The sequence below is a fragment of the Peromyscus maniculatus genome, chromosome 4 (assembly GCF_049852395.1).
Source record: "Peromyscus maniculatus bairdii isolate BWxNUB_F1_BW_parent chromosome 4, HU_Pman_BW_mat_3.1, whole genome shotgun sequence".
Lineage (NCBI taxonomy): Eukaryota > Metazoa > Chordata > Mammalia > Rodentia > Cricetidae > Peromyscus > Peromyscus maniculatus.
In genome coordinates, this window is record NC_134855.1 from 140,632,787 (window position 1) to 140,652,244 (window position 19,458).

Consider the following 19,458-nt stretch of genomic DNA (forward strand, 5'->3'; position numbering starts at 1 on the left):
TCTGTAGACCAGGCTGGCCTCAAACTCACAGAGATCTGCTTTCTTTTGCCTCCTGAGTGCTGGGATTAAAGGTGCATGCCACCATCATCCAGTGAATTTTCTTTTCTTGCTGGTTGATTTGAGGTATTCTGCTGGCCATTTTGACACCCATGGCTACTGGAAGCTGGGATCCCCACATCTGGGTCCTCTATGCTTGCCTTAGGCTGCTTGCTCATGGCATGGCAGAAACAAGCTTCTGTTTAGTTTTATTTATTTATTTTTTATTTTTTTTTAATAGATCCTGCCTCAAGTTTATTTGTAAAAACAGCATGAGGTCCTGATCATCTGCAAATAGTGTGTAGGTGTGTCACACCAGTCCATCTGTCTGGCAGACAGAAACCTTTTCTATGGAGCCTTCACAGGGGCCGGGGCACCTTTGGGAGCCTGAGCCGGAGCTGAGGCCTCTGCCTTGGTTTGAGCTTTGGGCTTTGGTTGGCAGAGCCTATGACCCTTGGTCATGTAGCTTCTAATCTGCTTCCCGAGCTTGGGGTGAGCGATGAAAGCTGAGCTTGCAGCTGGGGCCCTTTGGCGCCTTGGGCTTCACCGCCTTGGGCTTCACCAGGGCCTTGGTGGCCTCTGCACGCGCACTCACTGCCTTCGAGTTGTTGGCCTGCATCTTCTTCAGGCCTTTCTTGTTGTGCTTCTTGGCAAAGCGCATGTTCCTCAGGAACTTGGGGTCCACCCCCTTAAGAGATTCGTATCTTTGTGACCGGAGTTTCTTGATACCATTTCGGTGCCATTTTCGAGATTGGTTGTGTGTGGTGTGGTTCGTGGACTTGGCCATGTCGGAATGGTAACCCGCGGCTCCCGAAGTGCCTGGGACCGGAAGAGAAAACTAGTTTTATCTTTTGAGACAGGTTCCCACATTGCCTTGCACTGCTATGTAGTGAGGGTGACCCCTGAGCATCGTGCCTCTACCTCCCAAGCACAGGCCTGCACCAGCATGCCCTTCTCTTTTATTTTATATTTTATTTATTTATTTGAGACAGAGTCTTACTGTGTAGTCCAGATGGCCTTGAACTCATGACAATTGCCTTGTCTCAGCATCTTGAGTGCTAGGATTAAAGGCATGTGCCATCATGCCCAGCATAAGCTTCTATTAGGGAAAAAAAATTGGTTACTAATTGTGACTTTGCACATTAGCAAGCTTACATCCCAAGTGACGCAGTGACAGAGCTCAGGTTTCTCCAGAGCCTGTTTTCTCACCCGTGAAATGGGATGTCAGTGACAATAACCCCACAAGGGCGGGGGGGGGGGGGGGGGGGGGGGAGGGGGGCACATCTGATGCCCGTCTCAGCAATCCCTGGTGCAGAGTGAAGATCAGAAGCTCTGGTGACGGGGCTGGGGACCCGGTGTGAAGAAGGCCGGGGGACAGACCCAGCACAGCCAAAGAGAAGGGAAGACAGTAACGACTGTCCCGAAGCCACTCTCTTCAACAAAGGCTCTGGGGACAGGATTTGCCTTGGCAATTTGGGAGCCAGCTGCTGCACAAGTGGCATTTGGAGAGGGTGTGGCTATTTGTGTGCAGAAAACTGTTTGGCCCTGGTCAAAGTTGCCACGGGGCACTGCTGGGAATCTGACTTTGCGCTTGGCATAAGTTTTAGATCGAGGAAACAGACTGGGGTGGGGGTGGCCAGACTTGTAAACGTGTGTCCCTGCATCTGCTGAAGCCATCTGGCAGGCCCATTGCAGAATTCAAGATGCACAAGGTCAGTCTTTTCTCCCTCGGAAGTGGTGTGCTGGGGACCAGCAAGCCTGGGGGATGTCTGCATTTTCAAAGAGAAGGAGAGAGGTGGAGATGTGGCACAGTAAGCAGAATGCTTGTCTGGCTTACACAGTGCCTCAGGTTCCATCCCCAGCCCTGCCTAAGTCAGGTGGTGGTGCATGCCGGTAATCCCAGAACTTGGGAAGGTAGAGGCAGGAGGATCGGAAGTTTAAGGTCAGCCTTAGGTATGTACTGGGTTTGAGGCTAGCCTGGGATATGAGACCTTCTTTCGAAAACAAAAAGAAGGGGCCGGTGGATGATGAAGGTGCTTCACTGGACGATGAGGGTGGCCATACGGTCCAAACCGGTGTGTTAGTAATAACTGCTGATACAGCAGGCCTGACCTGAGGTTGACTCTGCAAACCCCGGCTCGGGTTCATCCTGGAACAGAGGAATCAGCTCATCTAAAGAGGGGGCAACTGAGGAGGAGAAGGCACGTCAATTAAAGTGCTGTGGCTACAGATCAAGGATACCACACATGATTAGCTTAAGTAACAAAGACATTTTTTAAAAAAATTATAATACAAAAGGTCCAGAGACTGCATCACTGTAGTTCGTTAATTCAGGAAGTTGGTGACATCGAAGATAAGAGGTTCTTTCCCATCTGTCATCTTGCATCACGTTCAGCAATGCCCTTCCTCGTAGTCTCCAGAGGGCTGCCACACCTCCAGGCATCATGCCCTCACCCAATTAGGACGTTTGTAGTCAGGTAGGACTGGGCAGCAGTCTAAGTAAGCACTTTGGATATACCAAGCACTTTAATCTATGTAACAGCTCTGTGAGGTAAGAAACTCTTATCGGCCCAGTCCGAACCTTGAAGCTCAAAGACATTAAGACATTTGCATAAAGTCACTCAGTTAGGAAGTGGTAGAGCTGGGGTTTGAGCCCAGGTAGCTGGTCTCTAGATGGAGCACCTCCAAAGGCTAGAAAAGAAGGCAGATATGAATGGAGGCGGTAGGCGTCTCCCTTTTTCCTTCAGCCTGTTTGCTTGCACCAGTAGGATTTGACAGAGCATGGAGCCCTGACTTCACTGAAATCTCTGGTTGTTGTGACAAAACCTGGGGAGATGCAACACACATTCACTCCATAGGGAACCCATGACAGACCAAAGTATGGGAACCCACCGAAGTCCTGTTTGGTGAACGGATGAATCTTACTGGGGTCACTTCCAGGAGCAGAAATGACTCAAAGACAGCTGTGTCACCAAAGCCCACCCCGGCATGGGTGTCAGCTCACGAAGCTGGGAACCTGGAGCACACTGCACAGCCTGCAGGCAGCTCCATTTTGGAGAGTGTCCCTTCCAGGTGTCTCAGAGGGCCTAAACCTCTTCCAGGCAGCTCGGCTGGTTTCTGCTTCTTCCAGGCAGCTGTTTTGGCTTCAGTCTTTGTAGCTTTCCCCCTCTGAGAGTCTTCCTTGCAGCTCAGCTTCAGTTCCTCGGAAGGACTCTCAGCTTTTGATTCCTGTGGCCAGGAGGGGCCTAGTGAATCTGGTGGGTTTCAGGAACTTCCCGAAGCTATTTCAAATTGTTTACCTTTGTGTTTATGGAGCTTCTCTGCAGGATGGAATGTTTCAATCTTGAGGAAACCTATACAACAGTCACATCACATCTTGAAAGAGACTTCCCAGGGACACCTGTGTCTATCAAGGAGGCTCCTCTGGAGCAGTTTCTACTGAGACAGGGAGTAGCCAAGCTCTATGACTCTCTGAGATAGAGTCAAGCTTTAGTTTGAAGCAGTGAACCTGATCCTGTATGTCCAGCGTGGAGCTCAGTGGTGCAGCTGTCTGTCCAGGTCCCAGAGAGAACTCTTCTCTCTTCAGCCAACTGTTTAGTGATGAGTGGGGAAGATCCCTACTTACCTGGCACACGGTCACACTTAGGAATGACCAGCCCTAGTTCAGAAACCAGTGGTTTACTCCTGGCCCATTTTGGATGGGTTAAAAGGCTCAGCTCTGTTTTTTGTTTTTGTTTTTCCTTAAAATGTATCATCATCGTGTGTGTGTGTGTGTGTGTGTGTGTGTGTATGTGTGTGTGTATGTGTGTGAGAGAGGGGGGGGTATGAATGTGCCCGTGGAGGCTAGGCGAGTATGGAATTTGGTTTTCTTTCTTCTACCTTTATGTGGGTTCTGGGGATCAAACTCAGGTAGGCAGGCTGTGGCAAGCACCTTTACCTCTTGAGCTGTCTCCCCAGCTCCTGCTCTTTCTTTGCTTGTTTCAAATGAAATGTTCTTTCAGACAGAGCTTTGGGAGAGGGCTTGCAGAAGCCTGTAGTGCCTGGTAAGGGAAGGAGCTGCCTGCTGCGTCTCCAAGCATCAGCGTCGCCTCCTGCACCAGTGACGCTTGTGTGACAGCCACCCAGTGGTACTTCCTAGCCCTTCTGAGGTCCATGGCAACAGAGTCTAAAGTTGTCCCTGAGAAATATGCATTTCCCTGTTAGAGCGTCTGATGCTCCCACCCACAGCCAGCTGTAGGTCCTGCTTCTTCAAGGATCCTGGCGGGGAGGGCACAAGAGGTCACGGTTGAAGCAGGCAGAAGTAAGTCTCCCTCCCCAGCTGACTGATACTGCCTAGTGATCTGTGACAAAACTTCTCCGGGGAGACGAAACACACTCATCTACTCACCCCAGATAGGGAACTTAGGGCAGAGTAAAGTACGAATACCACCAAAGTCTAACTTGGAGAACCAATGAATTTTATTGGGGTCACTTACAGGAATATGGGTGAGGGGTTACCCACAGGAGCAGAAATGACTCAAAGACAGCTGCGTCACCAAGGCCCTCCCCAGCATGGGTGACAGCTCTGGAAGCTGGGACTGGAGGACACTGCACAGCCTTGCGGACAGCTCCACAGGGTGGAGACTTGTCCTCTCTAGGTGCCTCGCTTTGTCTAATGCTCTTCCAAGCAGCTTTTCTTTCTCTGAGTGGGACTCTCTGCTTTTATTGCTCACTCTGATAGGGTGGGGCTCCGTGAATCTGCTCAGTTTCAGGGAGTTCTTGAAACTACTCCCACCGCAGGGTTTCCTTCCTTTCTTTCTTTTTTTAAAATTTATTTTTATTTTATGTGCATTGGTGTTTTGCCTACATGTGTGTCTGTGTGAAGGTGTCAAATCCCCTGGAACTGGAGTTTAGACAGTTGTGAGCTGCCACGTGGGTGCTGGGAATTGAACCTGGGTCCTCTGTAAGAGAAGCAGCGCTCTTGCCCTCTGTGCCGTCTCTCCAGCCCGAGATAGAATTTTTCTGTGTAGCCTTGGCTGTCGTCCTGGACTCAACCATGTAGACCAGGCTGCCCTCTAACTCAGAGACCTGCCTGCCTCTGCCTCCTGGGCTTAAAGGCCCGCACGCCCCCCCCCCAGCTTGAAGCTACTTTTTGTTGTTGTTGCTTCCCTGCTCCCTGCTGAAGGAACTCCCCTGCAGGATGGAACTCTCTGATCTCAAAGGAGACTGTTAGACAAGACCTAGCTTCCTTTGGCTCAACAAGTCACGTTCAGTCAGTCCTAGCTAATCTGAGAGGCTCATCAGATGGGGTACAGAGGGTGTCCCCACTGATTCCACCAGCCACGGTCAATGTGTCAGAGGTATGGAGTCATCCAAGGCCCGCAGGCCCCATCAGTTATGTATTCCTAGCTTTTGCTCGGCTTGCCGCTAGGAAGCAGAAAGCGTGATGATTATCATTCATTTGTGAGCCTGCTCCCTGCTCTGGACACTGTTCTGTCCCCAGCCGAGCCCCAGTGGGAGCACAGCGGCCTTCACTACCACCTGCTGAGTCAGAGGGCAGGACCTTGCCATCACTCTCATTCCCGTCCTCTGTCCTCAGAGCTCACTTCTGCCAATCACCTGCAGGCTCAGCACCTCCTCCAAGGCCCAGGGCTCAGTAGGCACTTGTTGCAAAGACCTTTGGGGCCCACACTTGTTCCCTTTTCTTTAGCTGCTTGGGTGGTAACAGAAGCCCACACTGTGTTGCAGGATATGACACAGGCCTAAGTCAGCGCTGTGAGCCTTGGTCTTGGTCAGGGACTATTGGTAGAGTGGCCACATGACCCAGCTCTGACCGGCTGAGTCTTAATTTTTATCCTTTTGGTGAGACAGGAGAAGAGACAGGGTCCCCTTAGTCCTCCTTCTAGCACAGGATAGTTATGTGAGAGGAGGTGATGTCCTCTCAGCAGCCATCTTGAGACTCTGAGGCCAAGCACCATGACGGGGACAGCATGGTCTGAGGTGCTTTGATGACATCACCATGTTGAGTCAGCCTTAGGAACCAATCTCTGGACCTCTTATGGAGAAGACCATCCTCTTAGTTTTTTAGCCCTTGGCAGCCCATGTTTCCTTCTCCTTACGCAAAGTCAGTCCTAACAGACACAGTGATCGGCCTGCAGGGTGAATTAGTGAAAGTCTGCACTTACTGAATGCTCACCGAATGCTCAAAGCAACTTCCTTGTATTAACTCCCACATCTTACGACAGCAGTTGACGAAAGTACTGGTATTCACAGAGGAAAAGCTAGCATGGAACTAGGTGTGGTCACACACACACACACACACACACACACACACACACACACACACACGCAACCCTAGCACAATGGGGGCTGCAACAGGAAGATCCAAAGTGCAGGCCCGTCCTGGGCTACATAACGAGACCCTGTCTCAAAACTCCAACAAAGCAACAACAAAACCACACAAGAAATCCAGGCACGTGTGCTAGGCAGTGTCACTGTCCCTGGGTGGGAGACATGGAGACGTACCCCAGAAGACTGAGACGGAGGAATAAGGATGTGAGAGAGGACACCCATCCACAAATGTGGAAGTGCCCAGCCATTCTCTCTGACAGAACGGGTCAGTTCTTGAGAGGAGGTGGAACCTGTATGTGAACACGAAGTTAACCTTTAGCCTTGCTCTCAGGCTGGGGAGACGGGCACTCACTGAGCACCCATGGTATACCAGCTAGTTGTGTTGTGTGTATCATGGATTCTCTGTCTACACTAGGAGACATTGGTGGCTCACAATTGCAGATTTGGGTGCTCCTGGCACTCAGTGGGTGTGCTGCTAGGCCTCACTATAGAGAACTAACCTGACCCCAAATGCCACTAGTGCTGGGTTTGCTCCCTCAGACTCTCATCTTACAGATTAAAAAAAGGGAGTTTCAGAGAGGTGAAGTGTCTTGGCCAAGGTCACCCAGTTAGCTGAACCTGGCTGGCACATGATGCTGTTGCCAGGTAGGGAGTAATGATTTTAAGACGGGGGCCATTGAAACTCAGGAAGGCGCTGGATCCCTCCAAGGACAGATGACGAAGTGCTATGCCAGGGAAGCTCCGGGACAAGAGGCTAATGACCTTTCAGAGACGCTCAGCTCCATGACCCATACCTGACGGGCTTACCACTTTACAGTTATACACCCAGGATACTCATGCCAAGGCCCACATCAAACGTCACAGTGTCCAAGGCCCCAAAGGAACAGGGCCATGGGTAGTAGCAGTTACCACCCTGTCCTCTATCCTAGGACAAATGGCAGTTTTACTCCAAAGACCCCAGAGAACTACTCTAGGAATACTGGAGGGAAATAAACAGGCAATAATGCTCCTGCCTCAGGGATGATGATAGTCCAGAGGGGCTATTGTGTGAAACAGAGACTGACCCCACAGGAGACAATAGACCTGCGGCCAGTCAGGTAGGGACTGGACCTGCCGTTTAGACAGGGCCAGGACAAAAGGGCAGTTGACACATGCAGGAATAATTAAGAACCGAGGTAAACTTTCTAGGCTGTTACAATCACTTCCCAGGGATTATGGCCCAGCCTTGTTCGGGTCCCTAAGAGACTGTCGCTATTGTTCTTCCCACTGAATTGAGGCAAACCGAGGAGCTTCAGGCTGGGAATCACCAAGGTCACCCACCAGTGAGGGGTTGCCCCAGGGCACCTCGAGGGTGCACACATAAGAGGGGCGAGCACGTAAGCGGAGCTCAAGATCAAGGTCACACGGAGCGGTCCGCTGGTAAGGGGGTTCCCACGGCCTCGACTCGGGTGGGGACTCGCAGCATCGGTCACCTGAATGGACACCTTTGCTGGGGATGGGGAGCGCCGGGACAGCAGGCGCGGAGCTCCGACAGAAAAGGCAACAGAAGAACGGAAAAAGAAGCATCCAGAGTTTTCCTTCCAAGGTCGCCGCAGGCCCGGGATACGAGCGGCTGAGGCGGTGGGGCGTCGAAGGGCTCTTCCGGGCGTCCCGCGAAGCGCGTGGTGGTCGCTGATTCGGTCACGAGGGGCCTTCCCTACGCGTGGGTGCCGCGAGGACCTCAGCGTCCTCTCTCGGAGCTGCTAAGTGGGTCTTGGCCTTCACTCATCAGAGCCACGACTCCGAGAAGTCAGGGCGACTTGTCTACAGCCGCGAACTCTCGTTGTGCGGCGCGCGCACGAACCCGCTCTTGTCCGACGCTCCCTGGCAGTGGGGTTGAGGCTCCGCCCAGTCCCATTAGGCCCCGCCCAGTCCCCCACCTCAGCTTCATCCAGTCTCCATTTGTCCCCGCCCAGTTCCCCCACAAGGTCCCGCCCCCGCCCAGTCCCTTCTCCTCTAGGCCCCGCCCACTTCATGACAGACCCCGCCCATCCTCCACAGCAATGCCCCGCCCACTCCGCCCTCCTGCCCCTGGGCTCCGCCCAGATCCCGCCCCCGCTCCTCCTGCCCCGGGCCCGCTGAGCGGCGCCTGTCCGGGATGCGGAGCCCGGACGCTTGAGCCGCGGCGCGACCTCGGCGCGGGAAGTTCGGGCGCCGTGAGGCGATGGAGGCGCCCGGCAGCGGTGGCGGCGACGGCGGCGGGGACCCAGGCGGGGACGGTGCGCAGCCCGACGCCCGCGGCCCCGGCTCCGGGCCGTGCGCGGCCGCCCGCGAGTCGGAGCGCCAGCTGCGCCTCCGTCTGTGCGTGCTCAACGAGATTCTGGGCACCGAGCGCGACTACGTGGGCACCTTGCGCTTCCTGCAGTCGGTGAGCTCCCGCCACCTGTGGCCGGCCGGCCCGCGCTGCGCTTTTGTCTGTGGTTCCCCGCCTTGCGCTTAGTTTGAAAAGGGTTACATCCGCGCGGCGCCTGCCCGGGGCCGGGTTGGGGGCCGGTGTGGGGAGAAGCTGGGACAGGGGCCCCGCGCACCCTCGGCTGTACCGGGAACCTCTGGGCTCCGCAGCCGTGCCCCCAGCTCAAATTACACAGCCACAGCTTTAGACTGCAAAATAGCATCCGAGTGCGCCCTTGTACCACGCACCTTACACGGGTCTCCGCAGGCTGAGCCGTTATCGGGCTTTTCAGAACCGCGCTTATTATTTTCCCATCTTTAAGACCGGGGAAGAGTTCGGCTCCAGAGAGGTCGAGTCCCTTGCTCTGGATTGCACAGCTGGCCACGTAGGGTTGGATGCAGGGCGGTGACCTAGGGCAGCCCCGCGGGTGCTTTAAACTGTGGTGCTTTAGCAAGCCCTGGTGTCTCTAGTGAGAATGAGGAAGGGGCCACTTCCCTACCCTCCTAGGAAGTGAGAAAACTGGAGGGGGTGGGATGGGCTGGGGTAGGAAACCTGAGGGCTTTAATCTCCGTGCCTCCTGCTGGGGCCGCTTTAACTCCGGTCTCGGGTTGGAAAAGTCTTAATCCTACTTCTGGAAGGGCTGTGTGTGTGTGTGTGTGTGTGTGTGTGTGTGTGTGTGTGTGTGTGTGTGTGTGTGTGTGTGAGAGAGAGAGAGAGAGAGAGAGAGAGAGAGGGAGAGAGAGAGATCCCTGTGTACTTCAGAGACCCCTGAACGACACTGCAGCTCTTTACTTATGGGAGACAGGGGCATTCTGGGGTTGTCATTGGCTTGAGGGTGCAGGGGAGTCTGTGTGAGGTCGAGGGTTCCCACTCGGAGGAGGGAGTACCAAGGAGAGGGGGGAGGAGCTGTGTAGAGGTATTGAAAGCCATTTGGCCCAAGGATCCTTCTGGAAAGGCCTGTGAGAATAAGACAGGGTTGGCTTTCTTTCCCATCTCTTCCTCTCTCACAGTTTTAAAAAGAGAGAGAGAGAAGAGAAGGATCGCCGGCTTGAAGCTGGCAGTTTCTAAATGAACGGTGCAGCCACTCTGGCATTGCTGAGCAATGACAGATTCTAGGGAACTCCTCACTTCCCCCTGGGCAGTGGCTGAGCGCCTCAGCCTTAAAAAGAAACAGGAAATTTAAACCACTTTTTATATTAACCGGTGTGTGTGTGTGTGTGTGTGTGTGTGTGTGTGTGTGTGTGTGTTAGTTATACTTCCCATGTATGCCCCGGCCATTGTGCTGGGTTAACTGCGCTTTTAAATTGTCCCCATGAAGAGTCTGGGGGAAGCTGGGATAATGGAAATTGATTGGAGTCCACATTCTTAGAATCAAAGAAACCAAAGAAAGTTTCCTCTGGCTTCTGTGTCATCCCCGGGACACCTGTCATTTGTGGACAACCATTCTTGGGTGTGACAGGGGCATTCTGAGACTGACTTGATGTGTCTCGCAGCCCTCCTGCCCCCTGTGCTGATCTCAGTGTCCTTGCCTGTACAAGAGTAGGGGACCCCAGGCTGCTTTTCTGCCTTGCCCTTTTTGGAGTCCCCAAGCCTGAGGACTGATTGTGTAACCTGAGTAGCATGCCCTGCCCTGTGAGCCCCACACCTCTGGCCTCTGGGGAATGGCCCTCAGGCAACCCAAGGCCATTTAGTCCTGGAAGCCTGCAGTGAGGGCTGACTGTTCATCTCATCACCTAGGCTTTTCTTCTTTGCTCACAGCACTGTGGGGCTGGCAGCTCCCCTCGGGTTCTCCCCACCCCAGCTTGTGGGCTTTTTTACGCCTGATGCCTGATGAGGGGTTCCCTGGGCTCCTGGCTCTCTGGGAAGAGACAGTCTAGTCTAGAGTGGCAAAGTGGGTGGGAATTTAAAAATTCCAGAGCAAGGGCTGTGGTGATGGGTTCGTGAGCTAAAGGCGCTTGCCCCTAAGCCTGAGGACCTGAGTTTGATCCCTGAGACCACATCATGTCATACATGTCCTCTCCCCAGATAAATAAATGAGTAAACAGGTAAACAGATAATGTAATACAGAAAGATCCAGAGCTCCACATTCGGAGCCAGATTGCTTGGCATGAGAGGTCTTTGGATCAGTGGCTTTAGGCAGGTTGGTTTGACATCCTTGGGCCTCTGTTCCGTTGTAAAATGGAGAGAATACTAGATCTTATTCTGTGGGCTTTTTAGGGTAGGTACGTTGTGTAACCCCCCCTAGAGCCTCTGGGCGGTGCCTGCAGGCAGCTAGCTATGCAGATATCACCTGGAATTATGAGTTACGTGATAATTAATCTTACAGGTGGGTAGGGTAGCAGGCTCAGCTTCCAGAAAACAAGGTGATCTTAGGGGGCTGCCTGGAGGAAGTGAGGTCTTAGTCTGCACTGAGAGAAAACCTGGGGACTTCCAGTGAGTTGCCTTTTGACCTCTGAACTCTAGCCATGGAAACCAGTGGGTCTGCCCTGTTCCCATCCTGGGGCTTTGGGGCTCCTTCAGTGTGTATACCCTAGATTCGGGCTGCACTCAGACTCTGGGCTGTTCCTTTCCTTGTCTCCCCCGGGGTCCTAGGAGCTCTGGCTAGAGAATCAGAAAGAGGCAGGGATGTTTTGTGGAGATGCTGGTGCAGTCCAGGCGACTGTGGAGGTTGAGTGACCATGCAGGGGTGGGTGGGGTGGGGTGGGGTGGGGTGGGGTGGGATGAGGTCTTGACTTGGGTCTCAACTTTGAGATCCTGGGCTGTCTTGGGCAGTGCCAATGGGGACAGTAACATGACAGGTGTCATCATGTAGGAGCTGACTCTTGTCATTTGCTGTGCAGCATTTTGCATGTGGTCCCCACTTAACCCACCCTGAGAAGGGTGCTGTTGGTATCCCACTGACAGATTAGGAAACTGAGGTAGCTGGTTGAAGTGAGCTCCCTGGTGGCCCATGTCCTCTGTGCGCAGTCTGTTGATGGTGCAAAGGTTGAGTGTAGGGCTCTAGAGCCAGGCTAGACACAGGCTTTCCCCCATAGACCAACTTGTACCGTGCCTCAGTTTTCACATCTGTACTGTGGGTGTATTGTAGCACCTATTTGACAGGGCTCTCACCAAACTTGAATGAGCCTGAAGTTAACTCTTGTGCTTGACACGCAGTAGGTGGTTGGAGACCAAGGATGGTGTTTTGGGGCAAGGGTTGGGGTAGATGTGCTGTCCTTTTAGGGTTTGAGTCTCTTCCCGAAAGGAAGAAGCTGAGTGAGTCTTTCACCCCCTGTGTTTGGTTGAGTTGGTTGGAGTGCTGGCACGGAGGGCAGAGAACCCTCGTGGGGTCCCCTGGCCTTGCCCTGAGGACCCCCCCTTGGCTGAGGACAGAGCCCTGCCATTTCCAAGCACCCAGAAGTTCTTCTCAGAACCATCCCGGCTGGGTCTTTGAAAGGAGCAAGGATTGTGGGCACAAAGCTCCCAGAATGCATCTAGTGGTTCTGCTTTTTTTGGGGGAGGAGACCAAAGATTTTCTCTCTGGAGCCTGCTCACCAAAACAAGAAATTGTGGTTTGCACAGTCACCATGTGTCTTGTTTTTTAAAAGCTCCTGTGTTCCTAGTCCTACCCTGGGGAGAAGGGCTGGGGCTGGGGTGCGGGGCACACTGGAGTCTGCAGTTACCCCAACGCGATGAGTACCCAGTGGGTTTGGGCATCTTCATGTGCTTATGTTTGGAAAAGTAGGGTGCTGAGAAGTGTGGGCAGAGCAGATCTGCTTTGGGGATGTAAACAGTAATCACGGGGCTGGGGCGGCGGCTCAGTGGGTAAAGCTCTTGCCTTGCAAATGTGCGGACCACAGTTCGGGTCTCTAGAAGCCATGTAAAAGCTAGGCAGGTGTGGCTGTCCGGCTGTAACCTCAGCATTTGCGAGGCAGAGATGGGAGCCTTAGGGCGATGGGACTAGCCGGCAGGAAAGCTAGGGGTCTACCTAGAGACTCTGCCTCAATATATAAGGGGGGAGTGATCAAGGAAGACAACTGTCATTACTTGGGGTCTCTATATTCATATGCACACATATATGTGCACCTGCACACATGTGAACATGCATAGGTCACAGGCGTAGCAGAGGGAGTCTGGACCAGAAGCCAATGAAATCCTTCAAAAATTTGGTTTAGAAATATATTACGTTTATCTACCTACCTACCTATCTATCTATCTATCTATCTATCTATCTATCTATCTATCTATCTATCTATCTATGTGTGTGTACATGCCACAGTGCATGTGTGAAGGTCAGAGGACAGTGTGAGACAATGAGTTTTCTCCTCCTACCATATGAGTCCCAGGGATCAAACTCAGGTCATCAGTCCTAGAAGCCTTTCCTTGACCACTGAACCATCTTACCAGCCCCCCCCCCCCATTTTCATTTATTTATTGGTTTTTGAGATAACATCTCATGTAGCCCAAGCTGCCCGTGGACCTGACATGGAAGGAAGGATGACCTTGTGCTGTGTGACAAAGCTCTCCCTGGGGAGACGAAACACTCTTTCAGTCACCCAGATTGGGAACCCATGACAGACCAAAGTACGGATATCACCGAAGCCCAACTTGGTGAACCAATGAGTCTTATTGGGGTCACTTACAGAATTTGGGTGAGCGGTTACCCACAGGAGCAGGAATGACTCAAAGACAGCTGTGTCACCAAAGCCCGTCCCAGCACAGGTGACAGCTCACGAAGCTGGGAACCGGAGCACACTGTGGCCTTAATAATTTCACCAATAGGAGAGTGTCCTTTCCAGGTGCCTCAGTTGGTCTAAAGCTCTTCCAGGCAGCTCAGCTGGTTTCTACTTCTTCCAGGCAGCTGGTCTGGCAGGGAGGCGCCCAATGAATCCTGTGAGTTTCAGGTCGTTCTTGAAGCTACTTTTTGGAGGTTCCCTGCTTATGGAACTCCCCTGCAGGATGGGATGTTTCAATCTTGGAGGAGACTGTTACAACACTTTACCTCTTCCCCCAAATCTACATCTTTCCTACCCCACCCCCCTTCCTCAATGATCCCTGAGCCTTGGAAAGAGTGACCATAGATGTCCACTTATGATTAAAAAGTAGGCCACCATGCCACAGTGACAGTCACTTGTCCTCAGGAACTTCAACGGTGGTTATGAGTTGAGGCTGATAACGTGATCTATGGGCGTAAACACCCATGTTTAGAAGACAGTTTGACAGGCATGTCACATCCATCCAGTAAAACCATAGAAGTTGCTCCCCGCATTGGAACTTAGGACCTCCCCTAAGTCCCAAGTCTTTGTCTTGGCTTACAGTACCAGATGTGAACTCTTTCTTGTGGAGTGAGCCTTAAGTCCATTGGAAGGCTGTGGTCGGCTTCACTCTCGACAGCTGAACCACTGATGGACAAGCAGGCACACCCTGCCTGGCATATCGGTGTTTTAGCACGCAGGGTCCATAGCCAAGCAGGGGTGCTGGTGACAGTTCTTCACCAGCAGCCTGCAGGGCCAGCAGCCTGGGAGTTTCCAGTGAGTCCCAGCTTCATTTCCCATGCCCTGCAGTCAGAGCATGCGCATGGGGTGTCTTCAGCAATGGGGTCTTAACCTGGTTCTGGCACACAAGCAGCAGCAGCAGCAGCAGCAGCAGCAGCAGCAGCAGCAGCAGCAGCATCAGCGATAGCCTTTATGGTTTGTGGGGCCTCAGAGCTCCCCTGGTCAACAGCTCAGGGAGGTCGCCCACCCCTGGAACTAGGGTTTCATTGAGTAGCTTCATGGCCCCTGGAAGTGTTCTTTTGGACTTACTTTTCTTTTAATCAACCCAGCCCTAGTAGGGTGGCAAGGTAGGTGGAAGTGCCACTGGCTTTCCAAATCTGCAGAACGCTCAGGGGATAGCATTATGTCATCAGTACAGACGGTGGACAGGACAAGGCGACATCCCAAGCCACCAACCCATAACAAACTGGCGTTACAAAGATTACCTTGGCGAAGCAATCTGCAAGTCTGCTGTCACCGGTTCCTACGGTCAGGTGACCCCAGAGGGTCACAACTGAGAAGATAGTAAGCCTAACATAAGTAAGGTCTAATATAGCATGGGAAGGTTCCGCCCATTTGTGTCAATTGCTTCCTCCACAGATCAGGACTGGGTACACAGCATGGATAGTCAGCATGCACTGACTTAATTAGCTCCCTGTAATCCTGAAGTCATTCTCTCTGAGCTGTTACGTTTCCAGATCCTGGAGTTCTTCCTCAGAGCCTCCCTGCATTTCTCCACACCCGATAAACTCAGTGGGCCTGACTTAATTTGCTCAGACCTACTCAGGGCCAAGAGGGAAGGGGGCCCTGCTCTCCCCAGGTGCACCCCCTGGCTCCCAGGATCAGAGCTACCTGGAGTTGGCAATGTGAATGTTGCTGTATCTGTTACTGCTCCATCCAACTGTACCCGGTTGTTGGGGGAGTTCCTGACTGGGAAAACCATCTCCACCCTAGCATAACCCTTTGCTGGAGGTAACTGGACCCTCCTTAGTCTCGGGGGATGGGTACCCACTTCTCACTTGTTTGTCCGATCACGGATGTCTTTTAGTGAGTATGAATCTTGCCACATTTGTCTTCCAGAAGCCCAGACAGACCTCTGTCTGCTTCACCTGTTTTTTTTTTTTTTTTTTTTTTGGTTTTTCGAGACAGAGTTTCTCTGTGTAGTTTTGGTGCCTGTCCTGGAACTCACTCTGTAGACCAGGCTGGCCTTGAACTCACAGAGATCCACCTGACTCTGCTTCCTGAGTGCTGGGATGAAAGGCGTGCGCCACCACTGCCCGGCTGCTTTACCTTTTAACTATCTCCTTTAGGTTGCTCTCTCAGTTTACAAACTCTCTTTACATGCTGGTCTAAGCCTCTGAGATCTGCCAAAGCCTTTCTTGCTTTATAAAGATCTTGCCCTACCAATGAACTCAGCAAAGACCCTAAAATAAAGCTGTACACCAGCCTGGAGGTCCCTGCTGGACCAGCCTTTTCTTTAACTTTTCTGTGAACACAGTTCTTTCTGGCCCAGTGAACTGGAGTTCAAGCATGGCTCCTCTTTTTTTTTTTTTTTCCTTTGAGGCAGGGTTTCTCTGTGTAGCCCTGGATGTCCTGGAACTCACTCTGTAGACCAGGCTGGCCTCGAACTCAGATTTCCTCCTGCCCCAGCCTCCTGAGCACTGGGATTAAAGGCTGCCTGGTTTACAACTCCCCTTATCCCTGGTTCCCTCCGTAGCGTGCCCCTCCTCTATGGTTCTCCAGTTCTCGATATTTATGGGGACCTTAGATGGAGATAACCAAATGTTCCTGAAGGCTCTGATCAGCCAGTCCATCAAGGACCGGTTTCCCTCACATTGTGTTAGGTCCTGCAGCCTTTGCCTTAAGGACGGATGGCAAGTTACATCACTCAGTTTTCTGCCTCCATAGCAGCCAGACCGATCCCGTCCACTCCCGTGTCCCACAGCCTCACAAGCCAGGCTGAAACAGGGTCTTTCTTTGCTTGTTGAAAGGCTTCCCGAATTCCAGCAGTTTAAGTGCTGAGTAGTTTCTTGCAGTGGATCATGGCTAATGCCCACATCTGCATGCTGAATTGTGGATTTTCCCTCTTTTTCTACCAAAGGACTTGAGGAGTATATTTTATTGCTTTTACCACCGCTCTCTCCTTCTCTTGTTTGTGTAATTTAGTTGTCAAATCAGAGGCCAACATGGCTAGCCACATCTCCCTTTCTTGTTGCAATTGCTCCTTGACGTGAGGAGCTTCTGCTTAGATGCCCTCTCAGCTTCAGATGCATTTCTAACTACGTACAACAGAGGCCAGGCATCCTCCGCCACGGCTTGCCAACAGTTCTAACTCTTATGCACCAATCTCAAAGATTGCGAGATTTCCTCCAAACCTCTAACTGTGTTCAGGTCATCTCCATATTCACACGGTGGACCCCACTCATCAAGCGGGCATACCATCCCATGCCACACAGACAGAGACAGCCATCCCAGATTTCCTCCCACAGACGCTCCTAATCCTGATGGCCCAGCCCTCGTTGCCTGTCTCACTACCAAGAACCATGCACCTGCTGTCATAGTACAGAGGCACAGTATCACACAGCACACAGGAAAGGGCAGTTCTGTTGGAATTTCCTCGGAGGATGCCGCCCCCTCAAGCTGCTTCAGCTGCATTTCTGCCTCACTACCTCTGGGTAGTCAGGACCACACACTCCTCCTCAGCTCGTCTTTGGTTCTGTCATGTCCCTGTTTGGGCACTAAATGTTGTGTGACAAAATATTTTCCTGCGGAGACCTAACACACTCATCTACTCACCCCACACAGGGAACTCAAGATAGACCCCAGTACAGATACCGCCGAAGTCCAACTTGGAGAACCAATGAGGTTTATTGGGGTCGCTCACAGGGATATGGGTGAGGGGTTATTTACAGGAGCGGAAATGACTCAAAGACAGCTGCTTCACCAATGCCCACCCCAGCATGGGTGACAGCTCCCGAAGCTGGGAACCCGGAGCACACCGCACAGCCTGCAGGCAGCTCCCCAGGGGGGAGGGTGTCCTCTCCAGGTGCCTCAGTTGGTCCAAAGCTCTTCCAGGCAGGCAGCTGATCTGGTCTCAGAGTCATCTTTGCTGTGCATTTTTCTTTTTCTGGCAGCAGGGAGCCGAGTGAAGCTGGTGAGTTTCAGGGAACTCCTGAAGTTTCTCTTTTGCTGGTTCCCTGCTTAAGGAGCTCTGCCTGGAAGGCTTTCGTCTTGGAGGAGACTCTTATACAATTTCTGGTCTTCCTGTCTCACCTTCTAAGTGCTGAGGTTAAAGGTGTGTGCCTCTACAACTCATTTATATATTGCTGGGGATTGAACTCGGGACTTCTTGTATGCCAGGCAAGTACTCGACCCACTGAGCTGTTTAATTGCTTGTGGTATTGGGGATGGAACCCAAGGCCTTGCATATACTAAGCAAGCACTTTACCACTGAACTGTGTCCCTGGCCCCAGTGAGAACCCCTTGGTGATAACATCTCAGGTGTTAGGGTTCTGTGGCCTCATTTCTATGTTTTTGCAAGCAGAGCCCTGGTCCGATGGAAACGTGGGCACTGACTGTGTTTCCCAGTGTGCAGGTATTTATGAGACGTCTGCTGTCCCGTCCAGACTATGAGCCAGTCCCTGGGAATGCAGCCGCCAGCAGGGCACATGTGGCTCTTGTCCTTAGGAGGACGGCTGCGCCTGTGAATGAACGGCTTTTTCTCAGACACAGGAAGCTCATTCACCATTATCCTCACACTCCCTGGTAGCCCTGGCTCCTGTCACTTCAGGAGAGATGGATGGTGCTGGTGTTCCTGGCCTGGGAGACCTCAGGCAGGAGTACTAGAGAGTCCTCCCTTGATCAGGCCAAGGAACCAGGCCCTGCTGGGCTGTCTTCCTTTCCCAGGCTTCCCTCAGAAGGATGTCTTCCCTCAGTGGAGCCTAGCCATTGTCAGAGGTCATTTGTTGATCGCTTTTTGTTTTCCTGGAAGATCGCTCTCTGGGTAGAATCCTGACAGAGGGGACTTACCCTAAACCAGTGTGTGCTGTCCCCTGGCCTCACTACCTAGCCACTGAGCCAGGGCAGAACAGGCCCTCACTTTGGTCTTTAGAAGTCTGTCAGCTAGAGAGTAGGCCGTAGACAATGGGCTGAGTCTTTTGTTTACAGGTGACAAGCTGTGATCCTTGAGGGTCAGTGGCCCTGAAGTCAGCCAGGGTCCTATCCCTAGACCCCCGGGGACTGTCAAACCGAGAACCCAAGGTCCTGGAGGAGCCAGCTGCTGACAGGGCACTCTGTGCTGGCACGTAGTGGGGCTACCTTGTACATTGTGGGACAATTGTCAATGTTGTCTGTCACCAGCTAGATCCCAGGAACAGTCTCTGCTCTGTGGGGCTATCAGCAAAGTCTCAGAAGTCTCCAGATATCCCGTGAGGGTGGTACAAACAGGGCTCTCAGATAAGAACCACTGGGCTGGGCCCTTCTGCGTCTAGCTTTGGGTTCCAACTTTTAGGTGTTCACACACACTGCTAGTAGTATGGGAACCTGCATGCACATGTATGTGTGTGTTTAGGTGAGGACGCAGTGGGTTGGGCTTCTTACCCAGCCTGTGGCCCCTGGATTCTCTCTTTCCTTATGGGTAAGAGTGCTGACTCAGGGTCTGGGTTCACATTTGGGCTCTGCTCCTGTGACCTGGGGCCTAACCCTGCACCTCTGCCTGTCTGTGAAGTGCGACTGCTTGGAGCCATCCCAGATTCCTTCTTGCACTGCATGCAGGGATCTGGTCTGGGGAAGGTGCCCAGTGCTCTGGATTTACGCTGGTGGCTGCAGGCTCATTGTCCCGGAGTTGGGGAGGAGGTCCCTTAGGCAGAGGAAGTGTAGTATGCTTTCTCTGCTCTCAGGGGCAGCTGGGCTCATCCGCTGTCTTGTGGTCGGGCACTCAATCTGTGTCTGTCGTGGTCTGGTTCCTTCCCTGCTGACAGCGATCCCTTGACACTGGGCCCAGGAGGCCAGGCTGTTGTAGACTGGTGTAGGCAGGTAGCCTCTGGGGCCTGGGTAGTCAGTCTTCTGTCTGTTCAGGGGAACAGTATGGAGGACAGAGCAACTGCTTCCACCGAGAGCTTTTATCCCTGAATTCACTTTCTATTTGGT

General features: G+C 52.6%; 1 protein-coding gene and 1 pseudogene across 1 annotated transcript in view; one reads left to right on the forward strand and one right to left on the reverse strand.

Moving 5' to 3' along the window:
* Positions 1-290: 290 nt before the first annotated feature.
* On the reverse strand, positions 291-877 carry LOC102906903 (large ribosomal subunit protein eL29 pseudogene; annotated as a pseudogene).
* A 7,608-nt stretch (positions 878-8,485) lies between these two features.
* Prex1 (phosphatidylinositol-3,4,5-trisphosphate dependent Rac exchange factor 1) overlaps positions 8,486-19,458 on the forward strand; it is a 152,781-nt gene continuing 141,808 nt past the window's right edge. Inside the window, exon 1 of the mRNA XM_076571139.1 lies at positions 8,486-8,773. Coding sequence (XP_076427254.1) covers positions 8,570-8,773 — 204 coding nt within the window. The 5' untranslated portion in view covers positions 8,486-8,569. The remainder of the gene's footprint in view (positions 8,774-19,458) is intronic.